Here is a 24,432-nt window from a genome sequence, read left to right as displayed (position 1 = left end):
CAAACGGTTACACTTTTTGCATTTGCTGTGCAAATATACAACAGATCTCTTAGCAAAATACAAGCACACGATTCCTGATGAAGCCGGTCGATTTGACATATGGCTCGAGTGTGTGCGGCAAAAACTGTGGGAGGAGTAGCGCAGCAAAGTATCCTCATTTACAATAACAATAGTCTGGTTGCCCTGTTAGGGCAACCACACTAAATAACCACACGTTTCAGATAGGATAAAATATGTTTCTTTTCTTTTTACTTAAAAACAAATTTCCTTTTCATCACAGCCAAGTTAAGAAATGGATGAATCATTAATAAAAACGTTCTTGAAATGCCTAACTGGGTAATTAAACATTATGGATCAATCATAGCGACATGATATTATGGCACAAAACCAAAGACATGGAATCTCAGAATGGCAAAGCCAAAAAGGACTAACAAAAAGCATAATGAAACAAATCATTTACCGTATATCATACTGTCTGCAGGCCTCGAGGGTAAGCATATAGAATGCTTATAAAGTGCTATCATGTATATTAAATTAAGACACAGTACATAACAACTGCTCTATATTCTGTTATTCTTGAGATGATTTCTTTTTTTGGAAGCTGATCGAAATCACTTTCATTCATTTGCTCCTTTTAATTTTTCCTTGCAAGAATAAGCCACAGTATTTCATATAAATATTATATCAACAGTGTTATCCTCGGTCCTTCAGATCCTTCTGTCTTTGAAATGACAAAAAAATAGCATTTTGATGCACGATAATTGTACACGTCTGGGCCCCCGACGGGAGAATGCTTCAGTTCCCGCCAAGCGCGTTCAGCGGATCGTCGAATATGTTGGCCGGAGGAGGATCCTCGGCCGTAATCGTGTCCTGCGATGATGATGTCGGGGTTTTCCTGGACTTGCTGGGAGCCTTTGTCACGGGTTTTACCGAGAAGATATCATCTTTGGAGACAAAATGAACATGAAATAGTCTGTTAACCCATTTTGGGAGGGAACCCCTTTTGGTGTTTTAAAGTATTATTGTTATGCTTTAGCTATTGAAAAATAGCAGATCTACAAGCTCGGTGCCGCGCTACGAGCTGTAGGTCTGCTATTCTTTTTTAAACGTGGAGGTCCTTGACACGAAATATTTTGAGAACCACTGACATAGAAACATGGGTTTTTCAGAAAACTGTCCGGATTTAGAAGACATTTGTAGAATCGATGTTAATTTAAGTTGTTGATGTTTACATTTTGAGAGTGTACCAAATGTACCCGTTAGGGTCCTCTCAGAGTTACAGACCCATAAGGGTCCATTTGGTTCCTAACTATCATTTAGCTGGGGACCACCTGGAACTCCCTCAAGGACCCCTAGGGTTCCCCGGACCCCACTTTGGGAACCACTGGGTTAGCATGCATAAATAGAAATGGCCAAAACTGCCTAGAGAGATAATGTCACTGGTAGAATCAGGGTTCTGACCACAGTCTTCCTCTGAGACGCAGAGTAGACAGAATGGGTAAGGGTGTCCTTTGACTGACTATGGCTGGATTGCCGAAACGTTTGTATTCAAATCTAAGGCATAATATGGAGAAATAATATTTAAAAGCGACCCTTCACTTGTACTTGTACTTACCCATGTCGTCGTCGAATATCGACTTGGTCTCCATCTTCTTCTTGGACTTGTCTTTTGGTTTTGCGCTGGGCGTCAGGTCAGCAAAGATGTCAACGTTGTCGTCGAACAGGCTGGCGTCGAGGGACTGAGCGGTCTGCTTCTTATCGAACAGGCTGGTGTCAGTCTGCTTCTTATCGAACAGGCTGGCGTCGAGGGACTGAGCGGTCTGCTTCTTATCGAACAGGCTGGCGTCAGTCTGCTTCTTATCGAACAGGCTGGCGTCAGTCTGCTTCTTATCGAACAGGCTGGCGTCAGTCTGCTTCTTATCGAACAGGCTGGCGTCAGTCTGCTTCTTATCGAACAGGCTGGCGTCAGTCTGCTTCTTATCGAACAGGCTGGCATCCTGAGCGGTCTGCTTCTTATCGAACAGGCTGGCGTCCTGAGCGGTCTGCTTCTTATCGAACAGGCTGGCATCCTGAGCGGTCTGCTTCTTATCGAACAGGCTGGCATCCTGAGCGGTCTGCTTCTTATCGAACAGGCTGGCATCCTGAGCGGTCTGCTTCTTATCGAACAGGCTGGCATCCTGAGCGGTCTGCTTCGTATCGAACAGGCTGGCGTCCTGAACGGTCTGCTTCGTATCGAACAGGCTGGCATCCTGAGCGGTCTGCTTCTTATCGAACAGGCTGGCATCCTGAGCGGTCTGCTTCTTATCGAACAGGCTGGCGTCCTGAGCGGTCTGCTTCATATCGAACAGGCTGGCGTCCTGAGCGGTCTGCTTCTTATCGAACAGGCTGGCATCCTGAGCGGTCTGCTTCTTATCGAACAGGCTGGCGTCCTGAGCGGTCTGCTTCTTATCGAACAGGCTGGCGTCCTGAGCGGTCTGCTTCGTATCGAACAGGCTGGCGTCCTGAGCGGTCTGCTTCGTATCGAACAGGCTGGCGTCCTGAGCGGTCTGCTTCTTATCGAACAGGCTGGCGTCCTGAGCGGTCTGCTTCTTATCGAACAGGCTGGCATCCTGAGCGGTCTGCTTCGTATCGAACAGGCTGGCGTCCTGAGCGGTCTGCTTCGTATCGAACAGGCTGGCGTCCTGAGCGGTCTGCTTCTTATCGAACAGGCTGGCGTCCTGAACGGTCTGCTTCGTATCGAACAGGCTGGCGTCAGTCTGCTTCGTATCGAACAGACTGGCGTCAGTCTGCTTCGTATCGAACAGGCTGGCGTCCTGAGCGGTCTGCTTCTTATCGAACAGGCTGGCGTCTTGAACGGTCTGCTTCGTATCGAACAGGCTGGCGTCGTCCAGGGACTGAGCGCTCTGCTTCTTGGGAGCTTTAGGCACCGAGGTAACTTCATCCTGGGGGACAACAAAACACACAAGAATCCAAAACACTTCTTGGTTAGTCTGTTTTAAACATGTGTGTCAAAAGGTTAGCACCAAAATAACAAAAATAATAAATAATAATATTTAAAAGTACTATTTAAACTAAAATTGATTATTTGTTATAATCGATTAAATGGATTAGTCCTATTAACAGTTAAAGTGTAGGGTTAGGAGCTACGTTTGGTAACTCTGTTATTTATGGGGGGTGCGTGGTCCTTTTTTGGGGAGAATCACTGCCCTACCTGTAAGATGTCTGGTTGGGTCAGAGCACCGCTGCTCTTGGCTTCTTTGTTGAGCGTGAGCGCCGGGGCCCCAAAGATGTCGCCATCGTCTTCCTCCAGGAAGGACGACGAGGCCTTGGCCTTCTTCACCGTCGACCTCGGCTTGACCTTCCGGAAGAGATCGCCCTTGCCATGGTCATCGAAGATGGACGGAAGCGCACTCGTCTCCGTCTTCGACTGCTGCGTCGCCACAGGTTTCTTGGCTGCGGTTCGGGAAGCGGGCCTGGCGTGGTTAGTGGCAGGCGTGGAGCCAAACAGACCGTCGGAGGCGAACAGGTCGTCCGGTTGGGGCGGAGGCGTGGCCTTGTGGTCGCTCCCCGTAGAAGAAGGCTTCTGTCCAGAGTGTGTGGACACTGGCAACGTGAGGACAGACGGTCTGCCTGGAGCAGCTACTGTTGGGTTGGCACAATCATGGCATTTTAGTTGATTTATTCTCCTCACAAAAAGTTTGGATAGTAATTACTATTGTATTTTATATCATTCCTATCGTCGATTAGTCGCATTTACAAACGAGGTATAACGTAGGTAAGTATTGTGCAATTGTGGAATGAGTAACACAATAATTTAAAATCACCCAAAATTGACTTCTGGTAATCATTCTCGTTTTGAGCAACCTGCCAGCAGCAGACGCCTGCCAGCAGGCGTCTGCTGTTGGCAAAAAGGTGCAAACATTTTGAGGAGTTTACTTGGTGATTAACGATTCATGTGTAGCGGTTTTTGTCTTTGAATATTTGGATTTTACTTTGTAAACGCATTGCACAGGACAGACTAGAATATACAAAGAATATGCTACTGATGGACGACCGGTAACCAATAATCAACATAAATACAGTACTATGGTCCAAACAAGCCATATATATTATACTTAATAATTGTATACTTTCAAAGAAATTGCTGTAATAGCCGATCTAGCGTGCACTGCAGATCATCTATTTCTGCAATGATTATGAAACTGCGTTTGACTCAAATAATTGCAATCAGGGGATTATTATTGTGGTCTCGGGTGGAAACCTCATGTTTGTAAAATTGTTACTTTTCAGGATTCAAATTCCCATTAGAGAAGATTCTTACGGCTCTAGCAGTGATTCTCAACCCGTTTAAATTCAAGGACCCCCTGTTTGACATGCATTAGTCTACGGACCCCCATTTAATGGCATGTCTATCTCTGGGACCCACAATTTATATTGTAAAATCAATGTTAATTTAACTCAGAGCGTACAAACATTTTGTACACTTTCAGAGTTACAGGCCCATAATGGTCCATTTGGTTCCAAACTATAATTTAGCCGGGGGCCCCCTGGAACTCCCTCAAGGACCCCTGGGGGTCCCCGGACCCCACTTTGGGAACCACTGCATTAGAATATGGAGATAAGAGGTTCCTGCCCACCTGGAGGTTGAGATGGCAGGGCGGTGCTGGAGGCGGAGTCAGCTAGAGTTGGACGGACAGTGGGCTGGACCTGAGGAGACGAGGCCATGGGGGACAGAGAGGGGGCGCGTCTGTCCTCGTCCAGGCCCAGGGTGTCCTCCTGCCCGTCCTCCCCAGACGTCTGCACAGCCTGTTGCCTCGCTGCTCTGGACTGGGGCCTCCGGCGCACCGAGCCTTTGGCACGACTCTGCCAGGGGGGGGGGGGGGGGGGAGAGAGAGAGAGAGAGAAAAATATGTAAGTAATATGTAATAATTTGGGGACCCCCTCCCCCCCCGGGTGATCACTGGTATAACCCATTTTGGGTGGGAAGCCCTTTTGGTGTTATGCTTTAGCTGTTGAAAAATGGCAGACCTACAAGTTCATAGCGCACCACTCGGTGGCGCGCTATGAACTTGTAGGTCTGATTATATTTATAAATCGGGAAAATGAGGTGCAAATCTTTAAATATATATTCTTTCAGAGCAAACGTTTTGTTTTGCTTCTGGTGGGGTCCCTGGAACAACATATTTTCAGATGGGAGTCCGCGGCCAAATACAGATAATTCTGGGGGTCCTTGGCATGAAAAAGGTTGAGCACCACTGACATAGACACAGGTTTTTCAGAAAACTTTTAGGATTCAGAAGAATTTTTTTCTCAGGTCTAAATGGGCCAAGGCTTGCCAGCTCCTCCCCGACCCACCTTGTTGGCGCTCTGCAGAGCAGCAACCTGGACCGGGCTCTCGAAGCCGGTGCCTCCCTCCCTGCCGTCCGTCTGGGGGGTCCTCACGGGGGTCGTGGGGCTGGGGGTCAAGCTGGAGCTGGACACCCCGGAGGAAGAGCCCGCCGTGGCCGGGCCCGGAAGCACGCCGACGGCCCCGGCGGGGACACGAGGCACGGCGCCGGGCAGTAAGGCAGCGGGGTTGATCGCGAGGTTGGCCTGGATGGGGAAAAGGAAACAAAACACCTCAGTGAAATATGGCCACTGTATAACTCCATTATACACACCATAATGAATATACGAGACACTGGAGGCATGCACTGGAGAGAAGAGGAACGACAGTCAGAAGGAGTAAGACAGAATATGTGTGCGTGAACAAGAGAGAGAGGACAGTGGAACAGTGAGGATGTACCGTAAGGAGTAGAATGTAGTGAAGGTGAAGGAGGTTAAATACCTGTGGTCAACTATCTTAACACAATTTGGGGCGGGAACCCCTTTTGGTGTTAAGCATTATGTCATGCTTTAGCTATTGAAAAATATTAATATATGTGAAAATGTGGTGCATCTTTGAATATATATTCTTTCAGAGCGAACGTTTTTAACGTTTTTAACGGGGGGGGGGGGGGGCGGTGGGGGGACACAACATATTTTCAGATGGGGGTCGACGGCCAATTACATTTAATTTTTGGGGGTCCTTGGTCATGAAAATGTTTGACTGACATAAAAACATAGGTTTTTCAGAAGACATTCGTAGAATGGTCCTCAGGTCAGTGTGGAAGAGAGGTGAAGAAGAGAGTGCAGCCAGGGTGGAACAGATGGAGGAAAGTGTCTGTAGTGATTTGTGACAGAAGGGTGCCAGCCAGAGTGAGAGTGAACATGTAATAGGACGGTAGTGAGACATACTGTAAAGGCTTGGAAGCAAAACGGTGGCACTGACGGAAAGAAAAGGAGGCAGAGTTGGTAGAATTCACCCTTTGTCAAGTCCCGCCTTGTTCAACATAAACCCACCAAATTCAACATAAACAAGGCGGAACCAGGGTGGAACAAAGCAGAAAGAGCCTGCTGGTTAGTCAGTCAGGGTAATCAGAAGTTTGCCAAATGGTGAATTGAGGCCGCCACGATTCTCATTAGTAGTGACAATATCAGAAATGACTACATTAAAGTAGACGATTAGCCAAGGTTAGAAGGTTGGGGGATGAAACAAGAGAGGAGATCTCAGGAGAGGTTGAGATGGTTTTAGCACAGAGGAGGGATGAGAGGAGGATGCTGAAGATGGAGCTGGCAGGTAAGAGGAGAGGAAGGCATTGATCCTCGTCCTTTACATACTAACTACATGGATAACAACTAAGGAAAGCTGATCTTTACAGTGTTGATTTCGTCGACTAACACTATGACGATTTTCTTTTTTCACTGACAAAAACTAAATAAAAACAAATACAAACTAGACTTAAGTTATGGAGGGACTAGTGGGTAAGAGATCCAGTAGAACTAAAAGACAAGTCGTTTGATTGTGTGCAGGACAGGTGTCACTCTCCGAACATAAGTGTGAGCTTGTAGATCTGCTATTCTCGGCACACAGCAGAGTATAAATCAGACATTTCAACGCCATCACGGAGGGCCAAAATACATTTTAGTCGACTAAATCAACTGTAGATTTAGTCTACTAAAATCTCATGTTATTATTAACCCATTCTGACCGGGCACCCATTTTGGTGTTGGCATCATGTTATGCTTTAGCTATTGAAAAATAGCAGATCTACAAGCTCATACCGCGCCACCGAGTGGCGCGATACGAGCTTGTAGGTCTGCTATTTTTTGAAAAATCGAAGAACGACTGACATTTTTTGAATCTGATCTCAGGTCAGAATGGGTTAATCAGACCAGTGTGTGTCCAGTGGAAAACTCGTATGAATCTGATCTCAGGTCAGAATGGGTTAAGACAACTAAAACATTTCAGGTGACTAAAATATGACTAAAACTAAAGACTATGATTAAAACTACATACAAAGTCTGGCATAAATCACATGAACAAAAAGAGCATTGTTAACCCATTCTGTTTTTTTAAGCATTCTGTTATACCTTAACTATTGAAAAATAGCAGATCTACAAGGGGGGGGGGGGGGGGTTTCTGAAAACTTTTTTTAAAGAATAGACCTCAGGTCTAAAATGGGTTAAGTAGAATTACAGCCGTGCTGTCCTGTGTGTAAACTTTAAATTCCATGTTGAGGGAGTCCACAGAATCGTTGCTTCAACAGAGAGAGCTACAAGGTGTAAACGTGCGGAGGAAACATAGTAGGAAATATCAAAGTCTTTTCAGATGGAATAAAAGCAGAGAATGCTAAAAAAACAACACGTTACTTGGAGTTTTCCAATCCTTGATGAGGGCTCTTTAGATTTTACAGAGCTTGCTGCAGGCTTCTGTGCAGTTAAACAACAACATAACAGGTTCAGAATTACATTGTCTAGTAACATCATTTTTTAAGCATAATATGCAAAATAAATATAATTAATAGCTTTCTCTTGATCAAAATGACATAACCATACATACATGCCATATATTGTATATCGTCGCTGTCCGGCAACTACCAGCTATCTCTCATTATTCAACTTATAATATAAATAATTATGAATCAGTGATATTGAACACCATTTACATCGGTGTGTAGGTTTTACAAATATCTTACCAATAAAAAGCATTAAAAAAGCACTTCTGACTAAACCTCCTAACTCCATTGGATCCTCAAACTGTCCATCCAACCACCCAACTCTAACTTGTGGAGTTAGCTGGTTTGTCCCCCATTGATTAGGATGACAAAGTCAGACAGGGAAAAACCCTATATCCACATTAATGGTCAAAAACCTCCTAACTCCACTTGAGCTGTATTTGGGTAAGGTTATCATATAAGGACACATTCAAGTATCTGACAATGTATGAAGTCACCGTTCCGACTTTGATGAGTGTTGTTCTAAAAACATAGTTTTATTTTTTTCATTTCCTCAAATGTTAATATTTTGGACATAGCTGGTCTTTTGGATAGCAGAGAAATGCATGGATAATGAGGTTTCCAGATATGCAACAAACAGTCATACCTCATTCTCTGGCGTGGATGCAGGGCTGGTGGCCGGTGACGTGTGAGCGTCTGGTGCAGGACTGGTGGCCGGTGGCTTGTGAGCATCTGGTGCGGGGCTGGTGGCCAGTGGCTTAGGGCTGGTGGCCGGTGGCTTAGGGCTGGTGGCCGGTGGCTTGTGAGCGTCTGGTTCAGGGCTGGTGGCCGGTGGCTTAGGGCTGGTGGCCGGTGGCTTGTGAGTGTCTGGTTCAGGGCTGGTAGCCGGTGGTTTCAGAGGTTCTGGTGCGGGGCTGGCAGCTTTCAGAGGTGCGTCATCTTTAGGTTTGCTGGGCTTCTCTGCTATTTTCTGCGTACGGAAACAGGACGTTTATTAGTCCCCCTTGAGAAGACTCGTCTGCTTTTCAAGGAGGTCCTTAACTCATCTGAGATGACTAAAACTAAGATGAGAGAACCTATTGCTCCAGTTTTAGTTTCACTGCAAATTATTTTATTTGGTCTCACACCTACCTTACATGACCGCTAGCCCCTGTCGGGACCCTCGGTTACCTTTTCAGAATTTTGGACTTTTTTTTAAGTTTTGGCTTCTCTGAAATTCTCTCTTCCTCACTTCCCATGTCCCGCCTCCCAAGACACAACAGCATTAAAAACATCCTGCATGTACGCGGTTGGCCAATCAGAGGCAGTAACTAGGACGTGCAGCTAGCCAGTCTCGGTGTGGGAGGCGTGACATGGGAAGTGAGGAAGAGAGAATTTTAGAGAAGCCAAAACTTAAAAAAAACCCATTACAAATAATTAACCGCTGTCTCCTACTGCTGCTGTATGCATCTTTGAAACATCTCACGAACCCCCCCGTGCGGGTCTCCGTGAACAGACATTAGGTAAAGCTGCGTCCTATGGGGAGTGGAATAACTAGGAAGGGACCCTAGGGTACCGCCGTCCAAAATTCTGAAAAGGTAACCGGGTCCCGAAAGGGGCTACATGAATGCCTGCCTAGATATGTCCCAAACCGCCCCTCAGGCCCTCCACTGCTGGCCTGCCTAAAAATGGCAACTAAAAAAACACGGTGAAGCAGCTTTCTGCTTCTACGGGCTGACAGCGTGGAACAAACTCCCACGAGTCCCACTATGCCTTCGACAGGCAGCCTCTGTAGATTTTTTTTTTTTTTTTTAAGATGACATGCAGTAAAGGCCGTGTCGGGCTCGGGAGTCGAACCCGCGGCACACTGCGACTGAATTACCAGTCGGGTGCCCAGACATTACTGCTATTATTTTAATACCATTTTATGCCTTTGCTTTTCCTTTTTTATCTATTCTCTGTTTGAGCTGCATTTCATGTCATGAAAGGTGCTATACAAATAGTGTTATTATTTATACCACGTGTCACTCTCAAGAGTACAATGATTGTTAAACATCTGCATGAATTAATTTACAAGACGTCTACACAATTGGAGAATGTATAATAATTGTAATTTTAATCAACATCTGCCTGTTATCTCTCCTAATGGTACAAACATCAATTCAGCATGCAATTGTGGACAAAATTGTACCCAACAAAATATTCTACGTCTTGGGTCTGAGAGGCTAAATCTCATCAAATGGTGGAAAGACATGTGTACCGGTGGAGCTTTAGGCTTGATGGAGGTGAAGAGGTCATCGTCATCATCATCAGCGAACAGACTGGGTGCTGCTGCCTTTGTACTCTGAAACAAAAACACGCACACACATTTTAATCATTTATAAATGTCCACATAAGAGATACAATACAAGGACACAAATATTTACAAGGTGCTATGCAGAATGCAATCAGCAAATATATATATATATTTTATTATTATGAGTTTACATAGTACACATAGAACATGCATAAACTTTCCTTAATGATTATATCTACTTTCAGTATTCATATCTGGTTTCATTATACATTTATGATATCTATGATTATTATATATATGATTATTAATGATTATTTTTGCAGTCAGTTTGTATTGGTGGTGGGGAGTGGGGGCGGGGCGGGGCGGGGTTCGCATTTCCGGGGGTCCCCACTGCCAAAAACGTTGAGAACCCCTGCATTAGCAGAGACTAGAGATGTGCAAAGATTTCAGTACAGAGTTGAAACATGGAAGGTTTGACAGTGTAAAATGTTTAGATATGCCCTTTGTTATGACATAAACTGTTCTGTCGTGGCGTGCTATGTAAAGACCTTTAAAGGCGCAGTGAAACGGAAATGGTGAACAACATGAAAATGGTGTTTCAACATGAAACACCGGTCTGAAGTTTCTGAACCAATCAGAGCGTCGCATCCCTTCATGCGATGGGATGGTAGCTAGGGACGGTAGCTATGCTAGGCGCAACAGCGTGGTGTTGTTTGTTTATAAATCATATGGTCGGCCAGCACAACCAGTTTACTGTTATGTGGCTTATTTCTTCCATATAATGTTTTCAGATACATATTCTAGCGCGATGATTAAGTTGAAAGCAAGTAATACACTGTCTGGATGTTATCTGGAATGGAAATAAAAACAGAGTATTCTGTAATCAGTAGAAGCTGTGATGGACGGACGCGCAAATATGGGAAATTAAACGGGTGAGCTTCATTGTTATTGGCTTTTATCGATGTGTATCTCTACACGTCATCACGCAGCACGTTTTAGTTTTAATAAATAAATAATGCAATCGTTTTTATGGACCTTTGATATAAAAACACACAGAAATGAGAATTTTCAAAAAAAATTGGCATCCATTGTTAGGTATGCCCATATAATGACCACGGATATGGTCTAAAAGTGTGAAAAACGTCCTTTTCATTTCACTGCACCTTTAAAGGCATAACAGCCATTCAGAATGTGTGACATGGTTTCTGTAACGAGCCCTGTGGTGTGATGCAAGCAATGAGGAGCATGTGTGGAGGGAAACCAGAGGGAAAGGTTGAGTCTGGTGGGAGGGGAGAGAGAGAGAGATAGAGTGTGAACTGACCACAGCTCTCCCTGAGGTGGTGAAGAGGTCAACATCTGGGTCGTTGTCTCTCTGCTGCGTCCGGCTGAACAGCAGCTCCTCGTCCTGGAAGACCCCGGTGGTCTCTGCTGCGGCCTGCATGAGGGGGGGAGGGGGGGGTCAAACACACACACCTCTATACCGTTAACCCTAACCCTGGTGGTCTCTGCTGCGGCCTGCATGAGGGGGGGGAGGGGGGGGTCAAACACACACACCTCTATACCGTTAACCCTAACCCTGGTGGTCTCTGCTGTGGCCTGCATGAGGGGGGGAGGGGGGGGTCAAACACACACACCTCTATACCGTTAACCCTAACCCTGGTGGTCTCTGCTGCGGCCTGCATGAGGGGGGGAGGGGGGGGGGTCAAACACACACACCTCTATACCGTTAACCCTAACCCCGGTGGTCTCTGCTGTGGCCTGCATGAGGGGGGGGAGGGGGGGTCAAACACACACACCTCTATACCGTTAACCCTAACCCTGGTGGTCTCTGCTGTGGCCTGCATGAGAGGGGGGGGGTCTAACACACAGCTCTGTATCGCTGCTGTCAGCTCCATATTCTAACGTTGTGTTTTTGTTTTGTTAAATTAAACAAACCTTGAGTGTGTTCTTAGGCCTCACTGTGTCATGGCCGCCTCAATGCATTTCCATTGTGTGTTCTTAGCAGCCTGGCGGCTGTTCTACAGACCTTGAGTGTGTTCTTAGCAGCCGGTGTGGTTGCTCTTCTACAGACCTTGAGTGTGTTCTTAGCAGCCGGTGTGGTGGCTCTTCTACAGACCTTGAGTGTGTTCTTAGCAGCCGGTGTGGTGGCTCTTCTACAGACCTTGAGTGTGTTCTTAGCAGCCGGTGTGGTGGCTCTTCTACAGACCTTGAGTGTGTTCTTAGCAGCCGGTGTGGTGGCTCTTCTACAGACCTTGAGTGTGTTCTTAGCAGCCGGTGTGGTGGCTGTTCTACAGACCTTGAGTGTGTTCTTAGCAGCCGGTGTGGCGGCTGCGCTTCCTTCTGCGTCCTCGTCTTGGTCGTCCTCGTCTTGGTCGTCCTCGTCCTGGTCGTCCTCGTCCTGGTCGTCCTCGTCCTGGTCGTCCTCCTGGTCAAAAAGACTGACGGCCTTCGTTTTGTTGGCTTTCTTCTCTTCCCTCGTATTGGGGGACAGCGGCACAGCTGGTGGCAGATGTATTTATATATTATTATAATTATTATTATTTATTTATTTTCACTATATTGGAGTATTTCCAATTTTCTTATACTTTTCCTTCTACTCCACTACATCTCAAAGGCAAATATTAGTTACTTTCCGTCTTTAGATTATTATTACAAAACATAACCACTTCAGCCACTTGAAAATAACCAAGCTCACAGTACATCACAAAGCGACACGTTGTGAACTTGTACATCTGCCCTTTTTAAAGGTTTTTTATACATTTGAAATCTTGTGAAATGGGACCTTGAATCCTCATAATGACTACTTTTACTTTTGCTACTTTAAATCAGTAGTATTTCTAACATTGCGGTATTGATACTTTTATTGAAGTAAAAAAGAAAACATGCGAGTACTTCTTTCATGGCTGGCAGGCGACGGGGGGCCGTCCCCCCCGGACAGGATGCTCTCACTGGGCTCAGCCTGGTCCGACACCAGGCTCTTCTTGGGCTGCTTGGAGGCCAGGACGTCGATACCCCCGAACAGACTAACCGCTCCGGGGGGCTTCTTCCTGCCCTCACTGACCCCTGCTGGCAGGCCTGAACCGTTGAGGCAACAAAAAAAGGAGTTTGAAGTTAGAATGGGTTTGTATAGGATGGGAATAAAAGAGATAAAATGAATATCAAATATCTAGTAAATACGGAATCAAACACTATCTGGAGTCAATTGAAATGACCCCAATCATGTTTAATTCATGAATTATATCCCTTTAACAGCTCAGACCTGGTGTTGTTGAAGGGAGTTGCGCCTCAGTTCTCTGGGGCAGAGAGGGATGGGCCGGTGTTGTGGGCGGGGCCGCAGCACCACTCTGGAGGAAAGAGGAAGTACAGGGTTTTGCTCAACAGGGGTGGGGGGACAAAAACAGGAAATTAAGAAACGCCTTTTATTGGTTTTGAAGGGACAGACAGTAGGCTGACTGGAAACGGGAGAGAGATGGGGGATGACATGCAGTAAAGGCCGTGTCGGGCTCGGGAGTCGAACCTGCGGCACACTGCGACTGGATTACCTAAAATAACTTTCTTTTACACAAATGTAGTAGTATCTGTTTCCCAAACTCATCGGACCCATAAAAAAACCCAGGTGTGCTTCCCCTGGAAAGTGCCCTTGGTTGAGGCAGTAGGTGCTCAGCTTTGATAATAACTTAACTCATAAACCAACTAAATGGATGAAGCGGCACTCCAAAATAAAAGATGCAAGACTGGCATGGTTTGCGTTGTTCCAAATTTCTTTCAAGATCTTATTTTGAAGAGCAAATGTACACAGTAGTAGTTAAAGTGGTTATACTCATATTAACGCATTATTAACCGGTTTTGCTAGGGGACTCCCTGGAACCCCCCCTTAAGGACCCCTCAACACCTTGAGAAGCACAGATCCAGATAGGATGGACTCCTCCCACTCACCTGATTGGCTGGAGTGGCAGCACTGATGACATCAGCAGGTTTGGAAACGAACAGAGATCCTTGACCACCATCGTCATCATCATCACCACCCTCATCTTCAAACATCAGCGCCACCCTGTGGTGTTTCTTCTGACTGCAGCAAGGACAGTAATGGAGACGTTAATACACCAGTTGGTTTTCAACCCTTTTCATATTAAGGTCCATTATTAATTTGAGCCACGGCCCACCGTTTGATGAGATATATAGGGCTCCATTTTTGTCTCATCTTTCTAAAGCCACTATTTGGGGATTTAGGAGTGGGGAAAGGGTGTTCCCCACTAAAGTTGGTATTTTGGTTACCTGTCTAAATCCCTTAAACACCTCCGTTACCCGTTATATTATGCATAGGTGTGGTTTGGGCGTTACAATAATTAAACCAAATGTAACCAATCACCAGTCCACGTCATGCCATTGCCTTTAATAGATCCCTTATCCGTTAGTGCTATATTGCTTCATAGCCTTACGGTCTAAAGCCCATGGAAGAGTGTTGCGTTACGGGTGATTTTAAACTCCACTGTCGCTTTCCCAAATGTGTGTGACCAAATTAGCAATTTAGGGGAAAGCGTGCCAACACGCCCATGACCACACCTCTAGGCGCAAATACCGGTGTCGGCAAAAAATATAGCGGGTGACGCTGGACGAAAATACCATTAAGGGACAGAGAAAGCTCCTATATTAGTATTTTCGGGCAGCGGCTGAATTGTGGGCCGCGCTGCGGGTAAAGTCTGAGACGAAATTGGAGCTCTAAGGGCCGATTCATACTCCTATTTTACTGCTGTTTCGGCGCTGTAGTGCCGAAATGATTTCGGCTCGTCAGAAATTTTCAGTAGCACCGAAGAGCCGACTTTAGGACGGTACCCGCCCCCCTGAACCTCAAATGACGTCACATTGTAGGCTCTACAGCGCCGAACCGACTTTTATTCGGCTCTAAAATAGGAGTATGAATCGGCCCTTAGCCTCTCAGACCCAAGACTTAAAGGGGGTCACTTCACCCCTTTTGCAACCAGATCTTATTTTAATGATGTTCAGGACACAAGAAAACACTTTCCTAGGTTTGTTTCGTGTGTGAAATAATGTGTTTTTCACTTCCTTCCTGGACTACACGTTGTCTCAGTAAGACAGCCCTCCCCCTCTCCACAAGGAGGAACAGTGCACCAAAGCATTATGGTCATTTTAGGAATTCAGCAATCCAGTCAAACACACAGACTACATTATTGTTCTGGCCATAGGATGCACATTTCAAATTGTGCTACTGTTATCTACTACAATGAGTGACTGCAGTTTCTTCCAGCGGTGAAATGTCCCTTCATGATTATGTCCACAATTCCATGCTGTATTGATATAGCAAACCTTGATCAAAATAATCATTCTTCTACATTCTAATTGTGTAGATTCTTTTAAATTAAGCAATGCAGATCATGTTTAACAATAATTTTACTCTAGAGAGCGTAACATCAAACCAAATGGACCTGTAACGGGTCCATCATGTTTATTTCATTTTATACTATACTATACTGTCCCAAAGGATTTGGTCAGAAGTTACCAGCTGTTATTAATTAACGTAAGTGCACAATGATCATTATTATTGATTGCTTCCATGTGAATACCTGGACACTTTAGTGGTAGCAAACAGGTCATCATCTTCATCGTTATCAAAGAGACTGCCTTTCTGGGATGTAATGACGCTGGGGAGACTAGAGGGGGCGCTCACGCTGGACTTCATCCCTCCCGTCTTGGTCTCTGCAGGGGCTTTGGAGTTCAGCCACTGGTCCTGTCAATCACACGTGTCAAGTCAAAACACCACATCAAAACACCACAAGCTTCCAGTCTCAGTGCGGACACTCAAACCACAAGGCCACTGAGCTATGTGACTTGTTAAAATGTGTCTTTTTGTGTATGTTTTTGCAGCCTGCCATTCAATTTAACTACCTAAACACTTCAGCCCTATTTTATACTTTAGATATTATATAGAAAAAGGCCAAAAAACACCTCAACAGGTTGGTGACAGGTGCGTAGGACAGAAGTATCTCTGCTGTCGGGAAAAACCACCTACTGTTCATTTATCAGGAAACTAAAAATATAACTTTTTCAGGAAAATGAGAGAACCGTATTTTTTTAAAACAAAGCAATACTGCCTCATCAAAGTTGGTGTTGTGACTTTATACTGTATATCGTCAATTACTTGCATGAGAGGGGGAGAGGTGGTGGAGTTAGTTTCTTTAGCAGACAGTTTGAAGGTCCAATGGAGTTAAGAGGTTTTGTCCAAAGCGTTTTTTTACTTTACTTTCCATTGGTTCAATATTTTCAAAACAACACACAGGCGTAAAGGGTGTTCACAATAGCACTGATATATGCAAAAAAATTGAAAAAAACCTAAAAAATTGAGTTAGGTGGTTTCCTCCCGACAGCAATGATATAATAAAGGGTGCATGGCGGTGAGGTGACGTGAGGAGACAGGCTTACCTCGTCGTCGCTGAACAGCGAGCTGGCTGCGGTCTTCTTGGGTTGCGGCGTCGTGGCTTCAGCTTGCTTCGCGCTGCGCTTCGATTTAGCCGCCGACGCGAACAGATCCTGTGCGGGGATCGGAAGACGGGATTGTTATCACGAAGACACTTCACTGTTAAAATACACGCTTAGAAATACCTGAAACGTGTGCGTGTTACTTCACCTCTTCCTCCTCGTCGTCGAACAGGGACAGAGGGGCCTTGCTGGTCTTTGCATGGCTGCTGGGCTCAGGCTGGGACCGGCTCTTAGGGAGGCTTGGGATTATCTGCAAAGACACAAAACTAATTAAAACTAATTCGGTCATTTTATTTTGAGGTTTCAGTCTGGAACGTCATGTCAACCAATCAGAATGTCGAAGTTTTCGTGTTTATTCATTGATATATAAATAAAAACTTTTTTGATTTGGCAAGCTTCCGCATGCGATGTGCGTCACCGAAGCCTGCATTTTCTCGAGATACAAGCGCACCAGAGCCGAGGGAGGAGTCTACCTTTCTATATCTAATCTATGGATTCAACCTTGCTGAAATCTTACTTGTGAATCTTCGTCAGAAAAGAGCCCTCTTGTGGCGGGTCTGTGCGTCTGCGTGCTAGGAACCTTCTCCACATCTGGTGGACGTCCATTCTGAAACCAGAGAAATAGCTTCATTCAGGGCGGCAGTGGCTCAGCGGCGGTAGCTCAGGGCTAGGAGTGACTGAGAAGGTTCCCAGTTCAAACCCGGGCTCCCCCAAAGTTAGTGTGGAAGTGTCCTTGAGCAAGACACTGAACCCCCTAATTGGTCCCGATGTGCAGGTTGGTGCCTTGCATGGTTTCCTCCGGCATTGGTGTGTGAATGGGTGAATGTAATGCACAATCTATGTAAAGGTGTATGAATGTGTGTGTGTGTGTGTGTGTGTGAATGGGTGAATGTATTGCACAATCTCTGTAAAGCGCCTTGGATAAAGGCGCTATATAAATGCACCATTTACCATTCATGTTCGGCTATTATTCAGAATATATTATTATTAATGATGTTATTATTATTCACATTTTTAATTTGAAAATGTGTCAATATGATGGCTGGATGGGAAGAGATAGAAGAGAGCATAAAGGCTTTGAAACTAGCTTGCCCCACAGTTAATTCGGAAACGTAAATTCTGTCGATTATTTTTCCCCTTCAGTAACGCCAGATGGTATTGTATTTTATATCGTTGTCATCATTGATTAGTCACCTTGACAACGAAGTATAACTTGTACACCGCTAAACGTGTGGGTTTCACTGAATGGGTTCCCTGACCAAAGAGAAATAAAGTGTGGACAGAGAGGACATACCTCGTCAGATCTGTCAGAGTCGCAGCTGGGGGACGGCTGGCGTTTCTGAAGGGCCTCAGAGAGCAGGTTCTTGGTCCCGGGGCCGAACATGGAGACGGCCCCCGCTGGCATCTGAACAACAACAACAATGCTTTATCCTTTAAATCAGGAGTTCCCAATATTTCTGTTACCACGCAGTGTTGTTTTCGTCGACTAAAACCAAGACGAAAAATGTTCGTCGACTACCTTTTTCCACTGACGAAAACTAAATGGAAACTAAATTAAAACTAAGCTATGGTGAAAACTAAGACTAAATATACTGACAATTTCGTCAACTAGACTAAAATGTTAGGAAGGGACTAGTGAACAAGAGATCCAGTATAAGTCATTTTACAATTAGTTGCATGCTGAAAATAGCAAATCTACAAGCTCATCTACAAGCAACGCGTCGCAGCATTACGAGTGTAAAATCAGTCATTACGACGGCATCAAGGCCCGCCAAAACACATTTTAGTCGACTAAATCACTTGTAGATTTAGTCAACTAAAATCTCATCACATTTAGTCGACTAAAACTAGACTAACACTAATACATTCCATGTGACTAAAAATGTGTCAAAACCATTCAAGAGACTACAACTAAAATAAAAATGTGCTGCCAAAAACAACACTGTTACCACAGACCGGCTGGCAAAATGTCCTCACAAGCAGAGGTGTGCAATCTGGTCTGCAAATCATTCCATCCATTGACCATGCGCGAGCGTACGGTTCTATACGTGCGGAGTGCGCATGCCGCGTAGGGAATAATTATGGTATGCCGTCTGAAAAAACCTAGACTACAGCACTGTGTGTATATAAATATATATACACACACGCCCGGGATTCGAACTTGGGTCTCCCGCATGTAAGTCAAAGTCAAAGTCGTGTGTACGTATGTATGTGAGTGAGTGAGTGAGTGAACGAGTGAGTGAGTGAGAGTGAGTGAGTGAGTGAGTGAGTGAGTGAGTGAGTGAGTGAGTGAGTGAGTGAGTGAGTGAGAGTGAGTGAGTGAGTGAGTGCGTGAGTGAGAGTGAGTGAGTGAGTGAGTGAGTGAGTGAGTGAGTGAGTGAGAGTGAGTGAGTGAGTGAGTGAGAGTGAGTGCGTGAGTGAGAGTGAGTGAGAGTGAGTGAGTGAGTGAGTGAGTGAGTGAGTGAGTGAGTGAGTGAGTGAGAGTGAGTGAGTGAGTGAGTGAGAGTGAGAGTGAGTGAGTGAGTGAGTGAGTGAGTGAGAGTGAGTGAGTGAGTGAGTGAGTGAGTGAGTGAGTGAGAGTGAGTGAGTGATTGCATGCACCTTCTTCTCGGGAGCTTTGGGCTGCTCCTCCCCCACCACGGTGCTCTGGGCCGGAGGGGGCAGGGCCACGGTGCTCTGAGGGGGCGGGGCGCTCGACTTCTCACTGAATATGTCACCTTCGTCCTCCTCATCCTCGTCTTCATCTCCGCCGAAAAGGTCCACGGTCTTCTTGGCTTTTGGTCTGTCCTGGCCAGCTGAACAAAGCCACACACACACACTCAACACAGGGACTTCTATTTAACATTTCTCTCTGTGTTGTGAGCTTGTAGATCAGTTTGGTGCGTGACGCCGCTCTCAGTCTCAACTCCGTGTCTGGTAATCAATGTCTTTACTGGAGACGCATGCAACGTTAATGCCGTTGGGAAAAGACAGTTCTCTTGAATGCTGCCTTTGAGTACAGTGATGGAAACGGGGCTATTTATGATTTCTTTCACCATAATAAATGTTGCATGTTGTGATGCAGTTGTTCACATGCCTGTTCAACCCCAGTACTCGGGTCAAATACAACTCAACAAGTCAGAGTTGCTCTTTCAAATTTGTACTTCAGGGGTGTTAGCGCAGGGGGTTAATTTATGATGTATTTTTGTACGTTTGGGTCCCGGGTGTCCCTTCCTACAAATCTAGTGGAGTCAAAAGTACCATATGTGTCTTTGAAACATGCTGTAGTGCAGTGAAAGTAAAGAAAAAGATAATGAAAAAAGGAGTATAGTTCTCAATTAAATGCACGTAGGTACTGTCCACCGCTGACAAGAATCGAGGCAAACTGAAGCAACGGCCATCATCACACTTACCAGTGTTGGGCGTTTTCGTGCTTTTCTTCCCACTGAAAAAGTCATCCTCCCCTTCGTCGTCGTCAAACAGCCCTCCCCCACCTCCACCTGAGACGGGTCTGGGGGCCGAGGGCGTCCTGGGTTTGCCTGGAGTTCCATTCTCTTGGCTCTCCGCCGACTCCTCCTCCTCCTTGGAAGCGAAGAGGCGGTTTTCTACAAGGAAGACATTGTTTTCTTTGTTGGTGTATTGAGTAAACTGAACCCGAGCTGGTCTCTGCACTTGGACCGCTTTTTCCCCGCCAAAATAATAATTTGTGAATAAGTTCACAAAGCTCACAACGCGTTACTTTTTGTCTAATGTTTCCCTCAGAATATGAATGCTGGGTTCACGTGGTTAACCGTATTAATTCCAGGAACGTGGGATTCCGTTTTATTCTCCACCCCCCCACCCCACCCCCCGCCTGTGCCAGAATGTAAAAACCTGTCTTTATTTAATGTAATTTAATCCGGTAATTAAAAATAATTAAAAATAATAATATATATTTTTTTGCTTTTACTCACATGTTAGACAGCCTACTGTAACTGTACATACGGATCCGCTTATTACTCCTTTGTATGCTCAAAATGAGCCAAAAGCCAGTGTTTAGAAGGTTATTTTTCCCTTTTCTTACATCCGCGGACGGAAACATCTCATCGCCGGTCTACCGCAGCCTAGAGTGTAGCCACACTTTAGTGTGGGTTGACGACAGATTACAGCATCTTGCAATGGGTCTGGTCCACAAGATTCGATACACCACCAAGATACCCATGTACCTGTCTAAATACTTCCTTAATGTCAACGAAGTCCACACCCACAACACCAGAGGGAGTTCAGCAAACCATGTGCAATCCAGATTCGGCACAAACAAGGGACTAAATTAATTTCGCTCCTATGCCACCATAATGTGGAACGCCCTACCAACAGTCATTAAGACATGCAAATCCCTTGACTCTTTATCAACGCGAGACTGATGACGTATTGAAGCTGTGCCACAGCGCAAATGTAAATACAACCGTACAAGACTACAACTCGAATTATTATTATTATGGACATATCAGATGTTTGTCCCGCTGCTTCCTGTTCATCGTTTCTGCTTGAGAGAGACCAGATGCAGGAGGGGGGGGGACTCGTGAACTCAATACTCAGGTTAGATTCCGCCCCCTCCTATAATATATATATATATATATATATGGCACTTTTTTCTGAAAAGAAAGTCAGAACTGTTATTACTATAGGCTTAAATAAATACGAATAAGTCAATAAGGCAATTATTGGATTATTGAATAGGCTGGGTTGCTAGGCTAGCAAGTTTCTTGTAAAATTGCAATATTTACACTCAAGGGTGTTCTTTATCATCATTAATGCACTTCTGTGCTGCCTTTTCTGCAGCATCGCAGGCGTGCATTTATGACGATAAACTAGAGAACACCCTCTCGTGTAATATCGCTTAACTATGAAACTTGTCCTGGACTCTCCCTCACACACTGTAGACTAGAGTGTCCTGGACTCTCCCTCACACACTGTAGACTAGAGTCTTAACTATGAGACTCTCCCTCACACACTGTAGACTAGAGTCTTAACTATGAGACTCTCCCTCACACACTGTAGACTAGAGTCTTAACTATGAGACTCTCCCTCACACACTGTAGACTAGAGTCTTAACTATGAGACTCTCCCTCACACAATGTAGACTAGAGTCTTAACTATGAGACTCTCCCTCACACACTGTAGACTAGAGTCTTAACTATGAGACTCTCCCTCACACACTGTAGACTAGAGTCTTAACTATGAGACTCTCCCTCACACACTGTAGACTAGAGTCTTAACTATGAGACTCTCCCTCACACACTGTAGACTGGAGTGTCCTACCTGTGGTGGGCATGCTGCTTTGGTTCTTTTCTTCAGGCCGGGCAGGTTTCGGTGCGTCAGAGAAGAGATCGCCCTAGACAGTGAAAACAGCAAAGCAGCAGTCATACAATCCATAATCCATGATGTAACTGGGGAATACATTGTTATTATCTACTGTAAGTAAGTCAGCGCACCTCATCGTCGTCATCGAACAGGCCTCTCCCTCCACTGAAGAGGCCTCCTCTTCCTCCAAAGGGAGAAAAGTCCTCGTCCTCCATCTTGGGTGGCTTGAACATGTCATCGTTGGCATCCTCTGCTGCTGCTACCATGTATAAAAAAATAGGGTGTAAGTCATTAAAATAAGTGTTACATAGCTCTATTTTCCTTTTTTGTTGTTGCTTTTTACCACTTTTTTCTCCCCAGTTTAGTCATTATTCCCAAAATGTCCTCCCCTCACGTATTTTGAATCTTCAGCTCTTCAGTAAACAGAACATTCCTTTTCAGGTATGGGATATCAATCTCATTCAATAGGCAGAGAGAACCCATACAGGATAAATGGAATTGGAAGTGATGAAACAAAACCAAAAATGAGCAGCCGAATTGGAATTATTGGAACAATATTACCGGTATATAAAAAAATTTTTTTTCCTGTTTATTAAAGAGCTGGAGAGACAAGGAACAAACACTCTGTGAGAAATGATTACTGTCAGATTATAGATCTTTAACTGTGTAACACAAACAAAGTTTTCTTTTAATCACACAATGCATGACTGACAGAATGAGATTTACTACACAACCAGTTTGCATTGTTGAAACAGAAACACAACAGAAAGAAAAATGCATGTGACAAAACATGAATGTGAATAACGTGATCCTACCCGCTGCTCTCGATGGCTTTTGATCTTTCTTGCTTTTACTTTTCTTCTTTGCCGTCAACGCTTTGGAGACATGACACGAACAGAAGGCATGAGCATGCACACAACGCATGCACAGCGCACACGCCGCACACACATACACAATTACACATGAGACCAACCATAGCTCCACTTCATTCCATTTTCAAACCATCTTCATTTAATTGCTCCTCACTAATGCTCATTATAAGCTGCCAGCTTTTCGGTCTACTCACTGTGTTCTGTCTCAGTCATTGGTGGGTTGAAGAAACCTGCCTACCAGTGACAAACAAGGTATCAAACTCATTATGTTTTAGATATTTTTTATATTAGAAGAATGGCTTATATTTCAGCATGCTAACTTTCCAGGAAGAGAAAGACTGCACTTTCTATAGGGTTGAAATCCCAAACGATGACGTCACTGGTAGACAGGTTTCTGGACTGTCCAGAGCCCACCAATGAGATTCAGAGAGTAATGGAATCCCCATCATGATATCACTGGTAGACAGGTTTCTGGACTGTGCTCCAAAGACCACCAATGAGCATGATAATTAAGATTGAGTTTGTGCACCTAAGATGAAATGAGTGAGGAACTAAAAAGTAAATAATAATAATACATTTGAGTGGCAGTTGGTAAATAATAAGCTGAAAGAGTAAGCAGTCGTGAGTACATGTGAGTACGTACATGTGCGATCGGCCTCCGCCTTGCAGACGGGAGGATCTCCTTTGATCCGAGCCGCCAGCTCGTCCGCGAACGTGGCCTGATGTGCTGCTGTGTTCTGGATGTGACACAGAGACTGGACGCAACGACACACAACACCACACGACACGTTAATATTTGTGTTACTTAATCATAATATATATATATATATATATATATCTGAACTATCGCACAGTGTTGATTTCGTCGACTAATACTATGACAAATTCTTTTCCTCGACTATCCTTTCTCCACTGACGAAAACTAAATGTACAAACAAAATGAAAACTAAGCTATAATGACTGAAACTGAGACTAAATATATTGACATTTTCTTCAACAAATAAAAACTAGACTAAAATGTTAGGAAGGGACTAGTGGACAAGAGATCCAGTGTAAGTAAAAGACAAGTAATTTTACACTTGGTTGCATGCTGAAAATAGCAGATCTACAAGCTCACAACGCGACTCGCAGCGTGGCGCGTTGTGAGCTTGTAGATCGGCTATTTTCAGTCATTACGACGAGATCAAGGCCCGCTAAAATACATTTTCGTCGACTAAATCAACAATATATTTAGTCGACTAAAACTAGACATAACACTAAAGCATTTCAGATGACAAAAATATGACAAAAACTAAATGAAGCTTTATTCCAAAGACTATGACTAAACTAAAATCTGAATTTGCTGCCAAAATCAACAGTGCATAATATTCTAGCAGTCTCTGAACTATCGTGGCTATAGCGTAAACACACAGATATCTAAGTAGACGCTTCTCTATGGTCCATATCACCTTCTGGTCGTCCTCTTCATCATCATCATCCTCTTTGTCCGACTCTCCAAATATGTCCGAATCTTCGTCTTCCTCCTCGTCATCGTCGTAGCTCCGCATGGACGACTTCTAAACGGATATTATTATTAATAGGATATACAATGTTTAGTTTGTAAATTTGTTGTAATGCAATATATTTTCTAGAATGCATGAAGACCGAAAGC

General features: G+C 44.7%; 1 protein-coding gene across 1 annotated transcript; it reads right to left on the bottom strand.

Moving 5' to 3' along the window:
• Nucleotides 1-222: 222 nt before the first annotated feature.
• LOC310865764 (WASH complex subunit 2C-like) lies at nt 223-24,432 on the bottom strand. The gene is made up of 25 exons (XM_083774972.1): nt 24,230-24,432; nt 23,425-23,536; nt 22,725-22,784; nt 22,041-22,168; nt 21,868-21,940; nt 19,980-20,171; nt 19,189-19,382; nt 17,882-17,992; nt 17,105-17,194; nt 16,736-16,837; nt 16,531-16,638; nt 15,675-15,838; nt 14,029-14,161; nt 13,352-13,436; nt 12,985-13,167; nt 12,389-12,591; nt 11,414-11,527; nt 10,057-10,140; nt 8,464-8,787; nt 7,732-7,791; nt 5,356-5,592; nt 4,638-4,863; nt 3,212-3,642; nt 1,616-2,942; nt 223-944 (listed from the first exon to the last, which is right to left on the bottom strand). Exons 1-25 carry the CDS (start codon nt 24,326-24,328, stop codon nt 796-798), a joined length of 4,989 nt encoding a protein of 1,662 aa, XP_083631098.1. The 5' UTR covers nt 24,329-24,432; the 3' UTR covers nt 223-795.

Source organism: Protomyctophum parallelum (assembly GCF_964188405.1).
Source record: "Protomyctophum parallelum genome assembly, chromosome: 10".
NCBI lineage: Eukaryota > Metazoa > Chordata > Actinopteri > Myctophiformes > Myctophidae > Protomyctophum > Protomyctophum parallelum.
This window is presented reverse-complemented; position numbering and strand designations above follow the sequence as displayed.